At 41.1% G+C, this 18,855-nt stretch overlaps 1 protein-coding gene, 1 long non-coding RNA gene and 1 pseudogene across 2 annotated transcripts; 2 read left to right on the forward strand and 1 right to left on the reverse strand.

Annotated features, from left to right (window-relative positions):
• The first annotated feature begins 5,427 nt into the window (after positions 1-5,427).
• Positions 5,428-7,899, forward strand: LOC137740121 (glyoxylate/hydroxypyruvate/pyruvate reductase 2KGR-like). The gene is made up of 2 exons (XM_068479929.1): positions 5,428-6,033; positions 7,227-7,899. The coding sequence occupies exons 1-2, from the start codon at positions 5,611-5,613 to the stop codon at positions 7,743-7,745; spliced, it is 942 nt and encodes a 313-aa protein (XP_068336030.1). The 5' UTR covers positions 5,428-5,610; the 3' UTR covers positions 7,746-7,899.
• A 216-nt stretch (positions 7,900-8,115) lies between these two features.
• On the reverse strand, positions 8,116-10,851 carry LOC137740122 (uncharacterized). The gene is made up of 3 exons (XR_011069137.1): positions 9,035-10,851; positions 8,573-8,626; positions 8,116-8,476 (listed from the first exon to the last, which is right to left on the reverse strand). It is a non-coding gene; the product is annotated as an uncharacterized lncRNA (long non-coding RNA).
• Positions 10,852-11,641: 790 nt separating this feature from the next.
• Positions 11,642-18,573, forward strand: LOC137741059 (beta-glucosidase 12-like; annotated as a pseudogene).
• The last annotated feature ends 282 nt before the right edge of the window (positions 18,574-18,855 follow it).

The raw sequence follows: 18,855 nt of genomic DNA on the forward strand, positions 1-18,855 counted from the left end.
ATACATGCAATACTTTATCGAAAACCGTTGATATAAACTCTCCGGTATTATCTAGTATCCCGGACCTTAAGGGATAAGTAGGGTGGTGAACCCTTAATCGGCCTAGAGGTTTAACAGCAATGTGTGTGGACAAACATGTGACCAGTTTGTCCATTCATCAACCAAAACCATAAGTATTTATACGGTCCGTATTTTGGTTGGATTAGTCCACATATATTCCCTTGAATCTACTTATGAAAAAATGGTGATTTCTAATCTTTGCGAGGGATGGTTTAGAAGATCAATTTCCTAAATGAGCAGACTTGGCAAAGTGTGCTTGTAGGCACAAGATCTTTACTTCGGGTAAGGAGATGCTTTGTAGCATCATTGTTCAACCTAAGTGTCCCAAAAGGTCGTGCCAAAGCAAGTAAACTACTCAATCATCAGGCTCTAGGTCAACCACATATGGTGTGTTCCCACTTGGGGGACAACCCATTGGCCCCAAATCAAAGCTTCAGGCTTATTTTTGGAGGTGGTGCCAAGATATTTCACTTTATTTTCTTCAGTGGTTTCATTTATGATCTTTGTCATCTCGAATATCCTTAAAAAACTCAATGACAAGGAGAATTTAAGGTCCCTTAAATGGGGATTCAGTACCATTCATACAACGAGGAGCGTTCCAGTGCTCTTAATCAGGTTGGATAGACCTGAAGTCGTTGTTAAAGATGTGATTTAGGTGTAAAGTTAGTGTGCGTAGTACGGATTCATCCAGACAACTAACTTCCCCACATTCCTACCTAATCACGTGTTTAATTGAATCGGTCACATGTATTAAGAAACATGATTCAATTAACTCATATTTGAGGACAACATCCATAAGATTATCCATAAGTAAAACATACACCAAACTTGAATCTAAGAACGTAGAAAAATGTTCACAAAGTAAATGGTTTACTAAGGGGATTCGACCAACAAGGCCATCCATGTCAAAATTCTACTTTTCCAACGATTTTTGGTGGGGCAAAATTAGTCTCACATATTGACTACGAGAATGGTACTCCTCAACGACATTGGTAGATGCACGAATCGGTGCATAACCAATGATCTATTCTATTAAGACAAAAGTAGATTCTGCAAGTTAAGGTTTGGGAATACTATCCCCTATTCTTGAAGTTTTAGGTCTTAGGTGCCAAGGATCACGCTTCGGGCATGATGCCACACCTTGGCAGGCCCTGATTCTACCATATGTTTGTGATAGTAATCAGATTCGAGAATTTGGTAAACTTTCGCTTTCTACACTGCTGCTTCAAGGGCGAGTTAGAAACATAGAAGGACGAGAAAAGTATTCTCCAGTCGAAATTTGATCGGATTTATAAACTTCAGAATTGTACTCATTTATGGATGTAATCATGGTGTGCTTCGGGCAATATGTCATATGATCACACAGTCCATAGGAGCGAGCCAAAGAGCCATGAAATCTTTGTTTGGGAGGTATTTCCATCTATAATGCTTTGGGCATAAGTCTTCGAATGAAGATCATGGCGAAGGCTTATTCAGCTCTTCCATGCCATTGTTGGCTTCAATGGTTTCTCAGCTTCTTAATAGTCAAGTGGAGATTCACGTCTTGTACCCACATAAAGTGGTTTCTAATAGAAACGTCCAAAGCAGGAAAATCAAACTTGTGACGGTTCGACAATCCACTGAAATGGAGGGAACAAAATTGTGATTGGTGCTATGGGAATGAATAATCCATAAGCATCAAAGTTAGAACATTCGAGTTCTATGACATGGTTTGCATGAAAAACGTCGGGTTTTCATGAGTGTATTGTTTTATGAAAACTTTGGGTTTCCAAAGGCACTAAATTTGAAACGACTAGTTCTATTTAGTTTATGAAAGTTTAGTTCATAAAGGAGAGGTTCCTACAAGAACACATAATGCAATATGCTGTTTAAGTGTAGTGAATTTGAGGTTCTTCAGAACTCAAGTGTGAGCGCTTCGGGACTATGAAAGGATGTCAACGGTTCAAAGAATAGAAATAAATTATTAAATCGATAATGTCCAAAAGCGATCTTCAGGTCAATAATTTTGGATTAATTATCAGATTAATGGACATCAGGTCACTTTTAATTAATTCAATAGATCGAGACCATTCAGGGTCGATCGTAGAAGCAAAATAATGACATTCGGGTCATATTAACTTCGATTGACTTTGTGCCAAGCAATAACGAAAATATAGCCTAGTGTGGCTTCAACCAAAAATGTACCAAAAATATTTAGGTATGGTTAAGAAGAGGCGGATGCCAAAATATGGCATCGGGGTCGTAAAAATGATGCAACCTAGCACGTGTGGGCTGGCTGCAACACATGGCCCTGCAAAAAAATTGCAGGCCATTGGGCTTGGGGGCACGGCTACCAGGCAGCCTAATCTACTGTAGGGTAAGCTGCAGGCTTGCTGCAGCATTTGGGCCGAAAGAGTAGGTGAAACCCAGCAGCTCATAGGCTGCTGGAGGAGAACAAAAGCCCAGCATTCGCTGTCTTTGGGCTAAGGCGTGAAATAAGCCCAGCTTTCGCTGGCTTCTGGTTGACGCGGGAGTAGACCCAGTCAGCGCAAGGCTTTGGGACAGGATTCAGAAGCCCGGTAGGGCTGGCGTCTGGTGAGGCATGCACAGATTGAGGCTGCAGGGCCAATCTTGTGGAACCCAAGCAAGCGGGTCCAACAACGTCAAAAACCCAGGCCGTGGCCTGCCCAAAAAATTTTCCATTCTTTGTTTTTCAAATTTTCCGATTTCTATTTTTTAGGGTTTTCAGAAGCCCCAAACAATAATAAAAAAAATCATGCTTCTATTTTACTTCGATTCTTTGACTCACAAATTCTACATAGCAAAAATTGCGTAATGCATGAAACAAAAATATATATATATATATATATTGACAAATATATGAACATATACTATACATAGCAAAAATTGCGTAATGCATGAAACAAATATATATATATATATATATATATATATTGACAAATATATGAACATATACTATACATAGCAAAAATTGCGTAATGCATGAAACAAATATATATATATATATATATATATATTGACAAATATATGAACATATACTATATATATATATATATATGGGAAGGAAAATATAAACATATGGGGGTTCATGCATCATGGGGAATGTTTTCATGCTTCACGGTTATTTCAAATATCTTACTTTATTTTAAGCGTACCTGATTGGCAGAAAACAACAAAAGCCTTTGAATTTGTACAAGATTCTTCTCGGAAAGCCAGAATTTCATCTCCAATGTGTTGTATCACGTTCAACATAGAAAAATTAAATTAAATCAATAACATGTAGATCAATTCAAAATAATAAATTAATCACAAACAGAATGATTAAAACATAATACTCCCCTGATTGAAGATCAAATTCTCTTTAGCGTAGCGTCAAGAGCGTGTTGACAACGTGTTGTAGGCATAATTTACTAAACAATTATGGAGGCCATAGAGAGAGGGAGAGAGTGCGGCATAGAGAGAAAAGAGTTGTGTAATTGTGAGGTGTGTGTTATTCCACCCCATTCTGCCTTTATTTATAGTAGTAGGGAAGATTAGTTCCTTACCGTTTAGGATTACAACATTTAATAGGTAATCTACTCCTAATAGGAATATTAACAGTTGTATAATTTTTATGTTGGTTAATGTTATTTAATGTCGTTTCATATTGTTTAATGTTGTTTCATGTTACTGTTTGGGCCCGAAATAATATTGTTAGGCCGAGCAGAAGGTTGTGCTCAGCCCAAAGCTGTGTCAAATGCTATGGGCTGAATGATAGATACTGGGCCAGTTAGTAGGGTCGATCGAGTCCTATCCTAAGAAGGAGTAGTCCAGATAAATAAAAAAGGTCGAGGAAGTCCTGGTGCAACCAGGATTCCCGGCCAGCAAGGAATAAAGCCTCGGAAGGGGGGAAAGTTCAAAGTCCAAATGGGAGTAGGTTTGTTCGAAGTAAAGTTGGAACGGGACAAGGACTCCCAATCCAGATAAGGGTTTGATTCGGTCTCAAGGAATGGGTGCTATAAATACAAGAAATCATGCAACAAAAAAAAGGATCTTCAATTCAACCTACAATTGCCCTGCACAAAACCTCTCAAACACCTTGAGATTTTACCTTTTCTCTTTCTGCCAACACACCTTCAGTTTGGATAAACAGCACTGTGAATGCGACCGGCGAACATCTTCAGTTTGGATAAACAGCACTGTCGCCGTAGAATCAGCCGACCAAGGGGCATCTTCAGTTTGGATAAACAGCACTGCGTCGAGGCCGACTGGTTACCTATCCAAGTCTCGGCCGAGGAAGGTTTTCGGATCTTTATTGGCAGAGGTCATCTTATTAGCCTTCTCGGCGAAGTAAGGTGTCACGAGTTACGACATTCGGCGTATCGGACGCCGAGTGATTTTATGATTGGGTATTCACGGGTGAGTTTTAGAGTTCGGCATTCTGACGGCTGAACCACGTTCACTGTCAAGACATACATTGCCTTTGAATATTTGTGTCCGTATAGTCTGGTGTCGATTCGACGTGCTTATACTCTTACGTATATAATCACGGTGATCGAATCAGGTATCGACGATTTGTGAACTTCGCAGAACTAGCAGCCTCGTCTTCAGGCTCTAGAATCCAAAGATCGAGAGTGCTCCTTCCTTGGTCGCAGTCGCAAAATTAAGAAGTCAGCAACGCGACAACAACGAATTTTACTCCTCGGCCGAGCTCGGCCGACGAGTTGGCACGTCCCGCATTCAATCGAAGGACTTAGTTAGCCGATTGGTTACTCGGCATGCGCGCCACGTAGGCATTGTAATTTATAGGGTCAACAGTTACTTAATTTAATTTAATGTTGTATAATGGCTTAGGAAGTTATAGGGAAAAAATAGAATTTAAAAAAAAAATATGAAACAAATTTTGTAAAATAGAAGTTATAGGAAAAAATTTGAATTTAAAAAAAATATGAAACAAATTTTGTAAGATAGAAGTTATAGAAAAAAAATAGAATTTAAAATAAAAGTTATAGGAAAAAAATTTTGTTAAAAAAAAAACAAAAATTGACGTCAGCTAGCCGTTATATTCAAATATTTTCCTAACTATTCGTGTCGGTTATAACCGACATTATTGTTCTTATTCCTGTCGGTTATATCTGACAGTTTTAAGCAAAAATTTTGGCCAGCCCGGGCCTAGCTGGCTAGAAAGGGCCAACCTTTTGACCCTTTCAGATTTCGTGGAGCCCACATACCCTCTGACCTAACCTTCTGTTGGAGATAATTTTTGGACTATTTTCAATTCTCTGGACCTTTATGTTAGAGATGGCCTCGAATGGCTATGACACACCTCTCTTAGCCCTTTAATTTATTATAATTTTTCTATTCAAACATTTTGTGTTATTTATTTAATCAAACGTCGTGATTCTCTTGTCCACTTCCCCGATCACCACGCATAACAAGCCACCCATCGCTACCAAAAGCTTCCCATAATCCCACGGCCACCACATTCTCAAATCCCATCCTCTCCAATCCTTACGGGGACGGCACAAACCCCGAAACCAAACAAGCCCCATTTCTCCAAATCCCACAACAATGGAGTCCATCGGCGTCCTCATGCCGATCCCCATGTCCCCCTACTTGGAGCAGGAGCTCGAGAAGCGCTTCAACCTCCTCAAGCTCTGGACTGTCCCCCACAAAACCCAGTTCATCAAGGATCACTCCGCCTCCATCCGCGCCATCGTCGGCAACGCCTCCGCCGGAGCCGACGGCGAGCTCATCGCCGCTCTGCCGAAGCTGGAGATTATTTCCAGTTTCAGCGTCGGAATCGATAAGGTCGATTTGAAGACGTGTAAGGAAAAGGGTATTCGGGTAACCAACACGCCCGACGTTTTGACCGATGACGTGGCGGACCTTGCTATTGGGCTGACGTTGGCGGTGCTGAGACGGCTCTGTGAGAGTGAACGGTATGTGAGGAGTGGGCAGTGGAAGAAGGGCGACTACAAGTTGACCACCAAGGTTTTTTTTTTTTTTTTTTTTTTTTTTTTTTCTCAACTATTTTTTTATTTAATTTTCAATTACTTGCAATAGGGTTTATTTGCTTTTCTTATTTTTATTGGTTTGAATGGATATTGATATTTGATCGTGCTGCTCGTGATTTGAGGGTGAGTTGATGGGCTATTTTTGAAGTTATGGTAAAATTTTGTAAGTGTTAACTGTGGTTTAGGGTAAGTGTAAAATTTTGTTTATCTTATACTGCGGGTCCCAAGGCTGGATAAAGGAGGAGGGGGAGCGCATCAGGTAGTTGACAGTCGGAACTTTGTTCTTACATTGAATCCTTATAACTCTGGTGTTATTTAATACCCTGTTGGAGAGTATGGTAAAAAAATTTACCAGTTGTTGAAGTCAATGGGAAAAGATTAAGGAACAAACAGTTGAACTGGTGATTCCTGCTAAAGCTTGTTGTTAAGGGAAAGAGGGTGAAGTCCTGAATTTGATGTTCTTTGCTTAATTTTGTATTCGAAGACACGAACTTGTTGTGCTTGTGTAAATTTTCAGTCAGTCAAAGTTCATTTCTCAGTGAAAGATGCGTTCAATTCTCTGTTGTAGTGATGTATTTAGGATGACATCACCAAAGGGAAAGAGAAAGCGATGGTAGTCGGTGTCGGTTGTTGGTTTCTCGTTCTTGTATGAAGAGGTTCTTGTTGGTGACGCACGAGACTGTGTTCTTGATTGCTTGCTTCTCATTGTTGCCTGCATATATGCTTTGTTTGCCTTTTTATTTGTGGAGTGTCGATCACTTTATATATCTTTGGTTGCAACTGCTTACTCGCTGCTTTGCCTGCTAGTCGTCGATGTACTGAAAATTATCTTAGTATCTTATTGGAGTTTCTGAGTTTCCAACAGTTGAAATTTGGTAGCCAAATTAATGTGCATTCTATATAGCTTGTGCGTACGATTTTTCTATCCGTTGTGTTCCTCTCTGTGGTTTTGTCGTTGCTAATCTCATGGTATCTCAATATTGTGTAATTTCTTTTGCTTGTCTTTCTTTCGTGTATCGTTTCGACTTTGAAGGATTTTGGCGCATTTTTGTTAGTTTATGTGCTATGTGTATATGTATAGCAGTAAAGCCTTGAGTTCTTGATTTTAATTTTTCATCCATATGATATATTTGGTTCCCCTCTTGTGTAATAGTTCCCTTTCATTTTCAGTTCACTGGGAAAACTGTTGGGATCATCGGTCTCGGAAGAATTGGCAAAGCAGTTGCGAAGAGAGCCGAGGGTTTTAGCTGCCCAATTGCTTACTTTTCCAGGACAGAAAAGCCAGATTCGAAGTTCAAATACTACCCAACTGTCGTGGAGTTGGCCGCCAACTGCGATGTTTTAGTTGTTGCATGCCCCTTAACTGAAGAGACCCGCCACATTATCAACCGCCAAGTCATTAATGCTTTGGGACCAAAGGGTGTTCTCATCAACATTGGGAGAGGCCCTCATGTTGACGAAGCTGAGTTGGTATCTGCTCTGGTAGAAGGCCGGTTAGGTGGGGCGGGGCTTGATGTCTATGAGAATGAACCAGAAGTACCTGAGCAGCTGTTCGCTCTCGAGAATGTGGTCCTCTTGCCTCATGTCGGAAGCGGCACGGTTGAAACTCGCAATGCCATGGCTGACCTTGTGGTTGGGAATCTTGAGGCTCACTTCTTGAAGAAACCATTGTTGACACCAGTGGCCTAATAGCTTTAAGCATCTGGACATGATGACCAGTGGATGCATAGTTTCATCTGCTGCCACAGATGCCTTGTTCAGTAATTATTTTTGTCAATACGAAAAAGGATCATTGTTTCTAGAATTTCGGAAATGTTCTTGTTGAAAGTGTTGATTGATGATATTTTCTGGTTATTTCTTCATAAAAATCCTTGTGTTTTGAAGACTCTTATAATTTTTTATTTTATTTTATAAATGATATATTTACGTCAAGGGGTGAGAAATTTGGGATGAATCATACAAAGGGCTAACACTAATAATTTTGCTTTCAACTTATCATCAACTGAAGTCAAACCTTTGGCATCCCACTTATAAGCAGATAAGGCAATAGTGCTAAGTGACAAAAGTCTTGTAAATAAATGAAGGGTTTTCATCACAACTAGTCCCTGAGTTTGTGGATGGATCCTCTCCACATTAAAACCATTGCAGTAAAATCTTTGTTAACTTGGCTCTCAGTGATTTTGATAAGAATGTCACAGTAAATGACTAAATATTTACCAATTCCTCTCGCCTATCGATTTCCTCGGTGTTCTAGTTATAAATCAATCAGTATTCAGCATCAGATCCTATTTCGAACACTTAAGTATAACATTCAGTATATATTTCTATAACTCACCTTTAGTGGCGTTATCTTTGGCTTTCAAATGTTTGTTGATGGTTGTGGCCACGTCCTTCAAGCTCGATTTTGTAGAAAGGTTGATCTGCACAGTGAAAACAATTTCTTGCACAAGTTGGCTATAGAGCACACATATGAATCATAACAGAAAAAACTGGGATTTGTTGTAATCACTAATTACCGGGTTGGCTTTATCGATGGCTGTGTATAACAAGAGCGTTGGGTAGTCGCTTACCTGAATAACAGTAACCAAACAAATAAATAACAAACAACAATAACCAAGATAGATTTCAGAATCATCACTCTGGCATCTCATCAACTGAAACTTTCATGGCCAGAGACAGTTCTCATTGATAGATAATGTTTCTGAGTTGTAAAATTCGTTGTGATTCACACCCGACACCCTCTTCTTTTATTTATAATGTATCGTGCAATTTTCAGAGGATTGACAGAAAGCATTAGAATGTATTATTCGTCAAGCTATTTGAAACAAAAAAGACGACCACCGAGCTTCCAAGTGTTCATTGAGAGCTTACATAAATGCTCTAGCTAATCTAATGTCCAAGGTTATGGATTACCGAAAAAGCAAGGTTTTCATCCCAATATCACAAAATCAAATTACGATGTAAAAGAGAACACTTACTTGCAGTCTCGGATGTTCACTCGCAGACGCATCTATTCTTGCGAAGAGTAGATTATCCAAACGTTTAAAGTGCTTAGCCAACTTTTGTACATGCTTAGCAGTGGTCTCACAGATGATGCACCATGGTGTGTGTACCTGTTCCATAACACCGATAATATTTTTCACGGGCATACTGCATGGTCAAAATTCTCTCCCCCTAAAAAAATTCTAAAACCACAATAACTTGCTATACAACAATGATAAGATTTATCATCAATTCTAATGATATTTTAAGGGCAATTTGCCATACAATTCGAAACTAGTACAAACTTAATTAGCAGTTCTAGTTTTGATTATCGGACCTCGAAAAATAACTTATTAGGTTGATTCCAGTACAGAAAAAATTGTTTAAAACAACAATAACAAAGCCTTTTCCCACTAAGTGGGGTCGGCTATATGAATCCTAGAATGCCATTGCGCTCGGTTTTGTGTTATGTCCTCTGTTAGATCCAAGTACTCTAAGTCGTTTCTTAGAGTCTTCCAAAGTTTTCCTAGGTCTTCCTCTACCCCTTCGGCCCTGGACCTCTGTCCCGTAGTCGCATCTTCTAACCGGAGCGTCAGTAGGCCTTCTTTGCACATGTCCAGACCACCGTAACCGACTTTCTCCCATCTTTCCTTCAATTTCGGCTACTCCTACTTTACCTCGGATATCCTCATTCCTAATCTTATCCTTTCTCATGTGCCCACACATCCAACGAAGCATCCTCATCTCCGCTACACCCATTTTTTGTATGTGTTGATGCTTTACCGCCCAACATTCCGTGCCATACAGCATTGCAGGCCTTATTGCCGTCCTATAAAATTTTCCCTTGAGCTTTAGTGGCATACGGCGGTCACACAACACACCGGATGCACTCTTCCACTTCATCCATCCAGCTTGTATTCTATGGTTGAGGTCTCCATCTAATTCTCCGTTCTTTTGCAAGATAGATCCTAGGTAGCGAAAGCAGTCGCTTTGGTACTTCTAGATCTCTGATCCTCACCCCTAATTCATTTTGGCCTCCATTTGCACTGAACTTGCACTCCATATATTCTGTCTTTGATTGGCTTAGGCAAAGACCTTTAGATTCCAACACTTCTCTCCAAAGGTTAAGCTTTGCATTTACTCCTTCCCTGAGTTTCATCTATCAACACTATATCGTCTGCGAAAAGCATACACCAAGGAATATCATCTTGAATATGTCCCATTAACTCATCCATTACCAATGCAAAAAGGTAAGGACTTAAGGATGAACCTTGATGTAACCCTACAATTATGGGTAAGCTTTCGGTTTGTCCTTCATGAGTTCTTACAGCAGTCTTTGCTCCAACATACATATCCTTTATAGCTTGGATATATGCTACTGGTACTCCTTTCTTCTCTAAAATCCTCTAAAGAATGTCTCTTGGGACCCTATCATATGCTTTTTCCAAATCTATAAATACCATGTGTAAATCCTTTTTCCTATCTCTATATCTTTCCATCAATCTTCGTAAGAGATAGATTGCCTCCATGGTTGAGCGCCCTAGCATGAACCCGAATTGGTTGTCCGAAACCCGTGTCTCTTGCCTCAATCTATGCTCAATGACTCTCTCCCAGAGCTTCATTGTATGACTTATTAGCTTAATACCCCTATAGTTCATGCAATTTTGTACGTCGCCCTTATTCTTGTAGATAGGCACCAAAGTGCTCTTTCACCACTCATTTGGCATCTTCTTCGTTTTCAAAATCCTATTGAAAAGGTCTGTGAGCTATGCTATACCCGTCTCTCCCAAGACTTTCCACACTTCGATCGGTATATCATCTGGGCCCACAGAAAAAATTGTTTAATTAATATATTTACATATAGATGCATGCAATTTCTTCATTTAGTGATTTCCTATTTTTGGAACATTGATGAACCAAATAATACGAATTTTTATTTTTGGTTGGAAAAAACATGCCGGTGGTGTTACCATTGAATTAGTAGTGTTATTTTCATATGAGCCTCTATTCTGAGTGTGGCTATGTAAGTTTGCAATTAATTTTAATTAGTTCATTATTTAGTTTGAGTTATCTTGTGTAGAGAGAAGTAAAGAGTCTGTTATGGGTTCAGTTGGAACTACATGTGCTGAGTTGTGGTTGATAGAAAGTCACCCTTTGTTAGTTTGTTCTTTCTTGTTAATTAATTTTTTTCGAAGGCATGTCTATATGAACGACATCCTATTCCTCTGTAAGACATGCGCTTGAACCTGAGAGTTTCTTCACAAAACTCACTTATTTAAAATTTACTCTTATAGTAGCAATATCGGAAGAGAGGAATGGGAAACAAGGCTTTAGGAGCAGGGGTGATGGCGATTGCTTGGTTAATATTTACGTTACAAGTTGTTGTGAATGCTGGTGACTTGGAGAAATTGCATGACAATGCATCAAATCCAAACCCAGAAGAATTGGCAGTCAAGAGGGTTGAGTTCCCTACTGATTTTGTGTTTGGCGTCTCTACTGCTGCCACACAAATAGAAGGATCAGAAAAAAATTCAGGAAAAGGACCAAGTGTTTGGGACAACTTTGTTGAGAAATTCCCAGAGAGAGTTTCAGACCACTCAAACATGTTCATTGCCATCGACTCGTATAGTCGATACAAGGAAGATGTGAGTCGATTCTTACAGATTTTCCATCCCCTGGACGAGGATTCTTCCGAATGGAACCTTGAGTGGTGGAATAAACCAAGAAGCCATTGACCATTACAACCTAATTGACGAGTTAATCAAGAATGGCATCACACCCTATGTGACCATTTTTCATTTTGACTCACCCCAAACCTTGCAAGACAAGTATGGCGGCCCTTTGCACCATTCCTTTGTGGACGATGTTAAGGATTATAGCGAAATGTGTTTCAAAACAATTGGAGATATTTTCAAAAACTGGATTACAATCAATGAACCATTTATCATTTCCACGTTCAGGTATGTACTTGGATTCGCTGCACCAGGCAGATGTTCTTTGCATACAAAATTCGTATGAACATCTGGTAATTCGTCTACTGAGCCTTACATTGTGAGCCACAACCTTCTCCTTGCCCGTACTACTGTTGTTAAGCTATACAAAGAGAAGTTCCAAGCAAACCAAGGAGGACAAATTGGAATCAGGCTTGTAGGATAATATGTTGAGCCTTTTCAGACTCAGAAGAAGACAGCTGCAGCGAGAGTTCTGGACTTCAGTCCGAGATGGTAGGTGGAGCCATTAGTCTATGGAGATTATCCAAAGAGTATGAAAGATTTGTTTAAGGACAGACTACCTAGTTTTACCAATGAAGAGAAGAACTTGGTCAAAGGGTCCTTTGACTTTATTGGCATCAATTATTATACCTCAATATATGCTAAAAACTCCCTACCGAGTCCACAGAAGCCAATTAGCTATACAACTAATGCTTTAGCTGAATCACCCGAAAAAATAAAAATGGAGATCCTATTGGCCTAAGGCTGAAGGAAGTAGTTTCGTGTCCATTTGTCAGCAAGGTCTGCAGAAACATCGACTTCATGAAGAAAAACTACCAAAGTCCTAAAATCTACATTACTGAAAATGGAATCAACGACGCAAAGAAGGATGCTCGCAGACTTGATGAGGCACTGAAGGATCCGCATAGAGTTAAAAATACTCTTTGGCATTTGTACTGGCTCAGCAAGGCAATCAAGATTGGTGTGAATGTGAAAGGATATTTCTATTGGGCACTGCTTGACGACTTTGAATGGGGTGATGGCTATACCACAAGATTTGGGCTTTATTACATTGTGATGCAGAATGCATCTCCTAATTCTACTTGGATTAGCTTTCCTTTTATTAGTTTTCCTATTTTAGTTAAGAATTCTCCGTTGTTAAAGGATTTCTTATTAGTTAAATTGCTTTCCTAATTTTTCAAAGTTTGTCTCTATAAATAGAGCAGATTGTAATCTTTTACTTTAGTTTTTGATGAATGAAAATCTCCTTACTGGAACTCCCTGATTTCTTCCCCTTTCCTTTCGTCTCTTCGACCCCTAATTCGTCTCCTCGATCTTTTACTTCTTCTCGGTCCCGTCACACCCTTGTTCACCCTAATACTACCGTAGTTCTACATCAATTTGGTATCAGAGCCTACAATCCCTTTCGTTGGCGTTTGATCCCTGCCATGGCACCCCAAACCGTGGCCAACCTTGCAGAACAATGTCATACGTTCCAAAACAAAGTCACGGACGATATCGCGGGCATAGAAACCCAACTCTCTAAACTCAGCACTGACCTCAAAGAAGAGTTGGTACAGGCTCACGCCCATCGTTCAACGACGGACCTTGCCATCACTAAACTTCAAAACTCCGTTCAGTTACTTATCAACCACTTTCGGGTTGAACACGCTGCAACTTCGTCTTCCTCCACAGTGATCCCAAGTTCGTCTACGCCACCACCAACAAGTGGCCTTTTGCCCACTCCACCGGTGGATCCTAAATTAAAGGCAGTGTCCTACGGAAGGCCGCTTAGCTCCACTGGGTCTTTGCCGCCACTCCATTATACTCAACACACGATAGGTCCTCCTCTAGTGACTCCTCAGGCTCTAAACCTCCCACCCGCTCCACATGATCAGTACCCTCCTCCCCCTCGCCAGTTTGACAACGAGATCATCCGCCACATCAAACCTATCGCTCCTACTTTTGATGGTCGTGGGGATCCTACGATGTTTCTTGATTGGATCCAAGCCCTGGAAGATTATTTTGCTTGGTATGATTTGACGGATGCTTATAAACTACGCATTGGGAAGATGACATTACAGGGAGCCGCTAGACAATATTGGAATTCCGTGGAGGAGCAACTATACCAACTGGGACAACAGCCGGTGACTCTTTGGGATGAGATGAAATTCAAGCTTCGCGAACAATATCTTCCTACATTTTATCGCCATCAATTGTATGATCAGTTATGGACCCTTTCACAAGGAAGTTTTACCGTTACAGAATTCCACGCTCGTTTTATTGAACACAAAATACGTGCGGGGCTTCGTGAAGAACCCGACATCACCATGTCTCGTTTTATTCATGGTCTTCGTGACGATATCAAGCGTGAAGTCCGTCGGTTCCGTCCGTATACTTTGGAAGATGCATATTGCCATGCATTGGAAGCTGAAACCTTTTTGCGGCCACAACGTAGGTACACCGGGACTCCCGGGTATCCTTCCACTTCTGCTCCAAACCGCAGTAATCCAAGCTCCAAATATGGCATCACTGGTCCACCTGCTCCCACGGTACCTGCCACAGAGAAGGGACCAGCCCTATCCACGGCTACTCACCTCGAATGCTATCGTTGCCATGCTAAGGGCCACATCGCCTCCCGTTGCCCCCATAGAACTTTAAATATTAGCTCCAACACTGAGGACCCTCGTGTGGACGAATATGTGGAGCCCCTTGAACCTATTTATGATCCCGACCTTGATAATTGTTGTGAGGAAGAAGCATTGCAACAACTGAGAGTTATGCGTTGTATTTATTCAGCATCTACACCTCCACCTCCTGATTCATGGAAACGCACAAGTATCTTCCAGACTTATGTCCCTTGCGGTACCACTCGATGCCAGCTAGTTATTGATGGGGGAAGTACGCTGAATGTTATTTCTAAAGCTGCCGTCGATCGTCTTCACCTTCAGGCCGAACCACATCCCCATCCTTTTCAAGTTGGCTGGGTAGATAAAACTCGGTTACCTGTTACTGAAAGATGTCTTGTTCCTCTTCAATTGGGTCCCTGTCACGAGAAGCTTTATTGTGATATCCTACCTATGAGTGTTGCACATGTGCTACTAGGCCGGCCTTGGCTTTATGATCGTAAAGTCAAAAGTTGCGGCCGAGAGAACACCTATACTTTCCAACATGAAGGGAAAAACATAACACTCAAGCCTTCCAACCCAGCCATCAAACCAATTAAGGAGGTTCAACCGACACTGCCCTTAAACGGGAAGGCTTCGGAGCATCGTTTAAGTATCTTATCACCTGTAGATTTTACACATGAACTACAAGACACGGGTGTGGTCTTTGCTCTCTTGCTTAAACCGGTCTCTACATGTACCCCCACTCCATTTGCCGAACCCATACGGCAGCTACTCACGGAATTCTCTGATGTTATACCTGAGGACTTACCAGATGAACTACCTCCAGCACGAGAGATTCAGCATGCCATCGACCTTGTTCCTGGTTCACAACTTCCTAACCTTCCCCATTATCGTATGAACCCACCTGAGCGAGCGGAATTAAATCAACAAATCCAGGGGTTGCTGGCTAAGGGTTTTATTCGTCATAGTTTAAGTCCTTGTGCTGTTCCAGTTCTCCTTACACCAAAAAAAGATGGCTCCTGGCGAATGTGTGTGGATAGTCGCGCCATAAATAAAATTACCGTTAAGTATCGTTTCCCAATACCGCGACTTGAGGATATGTTGGATGATTTGGCTGGTTCCCAATGGTTTTCTAAGATAGATCTTCGCAGTGGTTACCATCAAATCCGAATTCGTGAAGGAGATGAGTGGAAAACCGCGTTTAAAACCCCTGATGGTTTATATGAGTGGCTTGTTATGCCCTTTGGCATGTCCAATGCACCTAGCACGTTTATGAGGGTGATGACTCATGTGTTACGGCCCTATATTGGCAAATTTCTGGTGGTTTATTTTGATGACATCCTTGTATACAGCCACTCTCGAGAAGAACATCTCACACATCTTCACTCGCTATTCTTTACATTACGAGCGGAAAAACTGTATGCTAACTTACCCAAATGTTCGTTTCTTCAACCGCAAGTTCTATTTTTGGGGTTCAATATTTCTGCGGCTGGGGTTAGCACCGATCCCACTAAAGTGGAGGCTATTACTCGTTGGCCAACACCTACGACATTAACAGAGGCACGCAGCTTTCATGGTCTCGCCTCTTTTTATCGCCGATTTATTCCTGGGTTCAGTACTATTATGGCACCAATAACTAATTGCATGAAACAAGGAGCGTTTCTTTGGACCCCTGCAGCTGCCACGGCCTTTACAATTTTGAAGCAAAAGATGAGTCAAGCACCTGTTCTTCGACATCCTGATTTGACTAAAGTCTTTGAAGTGGCATGCGACGCTTCCGGAGTCGGAATTGGTGGCGTGCTTAGCCAAGAAGGACATCCAGTAGCCTACTTTAGTGAGAAACTTAATGCAGCAAAGCAACGTTATTCTACTTATGATAAGGAGTTTTATGCTGTGGTACAGGCCCTTCGGTATTGGCAATATTACCTATTGCCAAACGAATTTGTGCTATATTCCGATCATCAAGCTTTGAAATATCTCCACTCTCAACGCACCATCAGCAGCCAACATGTCAAGTGGTCCGAATATCTACAGATCTTTACGTTTGTTTTACGACACCGTCCCGGCATTGACAATAAGGCAGCTGATGCCCTTAGTCGCGTGGCTACTATTTTGCACACAATGACAGTTGAGGTCACTGGGTTTGATTGTATTAAGACCGAGTATTCGTCGTGTCCAGATTTTGGAATTATTTTCCATGAAGTTTCCAACGGTAACCGTCGTGAGTATGTGGATTTTATTACAAGGGATGGGTTCTTGTTTCGGAAAACCCAATTATGCATTCCTCGTACTTCTCTTCGTGAATTCCTTATTTGGGAACTACATGGTGGTGGTTTGGCTGGACATTTTGGTAAAGACAAAACCATTGCCTTGATGGAAGATCGTTTCTATTGGCCGTCGTTAAAACGTGATGTTGCTCGGCTCCTCTCCCAATGCCGCACATGCCAGCTAGCTAAAGCTCGCAAACGTAACACAGGTCTGTATACCCCTCTACCAATCCCTCATGCTCCTTGGAAGGATATTAGTATGGATTTTGTGCTTGGTTTACCTAAGACTAGTCGCGGCCATGACTCTATCTTTGTCGTAGTTGATCGCTTTTCTAAAATGGCGCATTTTCTACCTTGTGCCAAAAATACCGATGCTTCTCATGTGGCCAAATTATTTTTTAAGGAAGTAGTTCGTTTGCATGGCCTCCCTGTCTCTATTGTTTCTGATCGTGATGTCAAATTTGTTAGTTATTTTTGGAAAACCTTGTGGAAGCTTTTTGGGACTACTTTGAAGTTTTCCTCTGCTTTCCATCCCCAAACGGATGGACAAACGGAGGTGGTTAATCGCAGTCTTGGAAATTTACTTCGCTGTTTAGTTGGGGATAAGCCTGGTAATTGGGATCTCTTGTTGCCTGTGGCTGAGTTTGCTTATAACAACTCAGTTAATCGAAGCACCGGTAAAAGTCCTTTTGAGGTTGTTCACGGGTTTTCTCCCCGATCACCTGTGGATCTAGTTGCTCTTCCTATGGCTGCCCGCGCCTCCGACTCTGCTACGTCGTTTGCTGAACATATTAGTCAACTGCATGATGACGTCCGTCGGCAAATAGCCATGCACACCGACAGTTATCAACTGGCCGCCAATGCTCATCGTCGTCACCAGGAGTTTCAGCACGGGGATTCTGTTATGGTGCGGATCTGTCCTGAGCGTTTTCCTAAGCAATCTTTTAAAAAGCTTCATGCTCGTTCGATGGGTCCTTATCGTGTCCTTAGGAAGCTTGGGTCCAATGCTTATTTGATTGAGTTACCTGCCACGATGCAGATCAGTCCCATTTTTAATGTCTCTGATTTATCTCCTTATCGGGGAACCTTTTCACCACCTCTGTCGATGGATGTTGCTCAGAGTTCCATTCCTCCTATGGTACCACGACTTCCGTCCACTATTTCTGCCCTTACAGAGCAGATTGCTGACGTTTTGGATCATGAAGTTGTGACTTCGTCTACTGGAGGATCGACCCGTTATCTGGTTCGTTGGGTGGGAAAGCCTGCTATTGAGGATACTTGGATTACAGAAGCTGAATTTCGCGAGTTGGATTCCAGTCTTTTGCACCATTATCAGGATGCTCTTCAGGATCTTGATTTGGCAGCATCCCGTCCTCCTATCATCCATACTTACAAACGTCGTCGTTGTCCTTAATATTGGCTTACTCGCCTGTGTCGAGTTCTTTTCAGTAGGGGAGAATGATGCAGAATGCATCTCCTAATTCTACTTGGATTAGCTTTCCTTTTATTAGTTTTCCTATTTTAGTTAAGAATTCTCCGTTGTTAAAGGATTTCTTATTAGTTAAATTGCTTTCCTAATTTTTCAAAGTTTGTCTCTATAAATAGAGCAGATTGTAATCTTTTACTTTAGTTTTTGATGAATGAAAATCTCCTTACTGGAACTCCCTGATTTCTTCCCCTTTCCTTTCGTCTCTTCGACCCCTAATTCGTCTCCTCGATCTTTTACTTCTTCTCGGTCCCGTCACACCCTTGTTCACCCTAATACTACCGTAGTTCTACATCACATTGATTCCAAAGACAATCTCAAGCGCATTCCTAAAGATTCTGCTAAGTGGCTCTCTAAATTCCTCAAGGGTGAAGTTTAAAGACACAATGCTCAAGCTAAGGCATAAGCTGTACACGACTGATCAACCCCAAGTTCTTAAGGGCAAGTTTCCTACAGATGTGATGTGTATAAAGAAAAAGTGATACTCACACATACACATTTAGTTACATATTTATATATATGTATATGTATATACTTATATACAATGTACAAATTTTTAAGGTTTGGTTTATGGAGCATCTTTTAGAACTTTAATAGTACTTATCTGATGAATACTACAGTTCTTTGAAAAGTAGTAGTTTCTCATTAGTTTCCTACGATCCCATTTTTTTGTGTGTGGAAATTGATAAAGCTCATTCCCTGTTTCGTTCTGATTTATAAGAA

This window comes from Pyrus communis, chromosome 7 (assembly GCF_963583255.1).
Source record: "Pyrus communis chromosome 7, drPyrComm1.1, whole genome shotgun sequence".
NCBI classification, from domain to species: Eukaryota; Viridiplantae; Streptophyta; class Magnoliopsida; order Rosales; family Rosaceae; genus Pyrus; species Pyrus communis.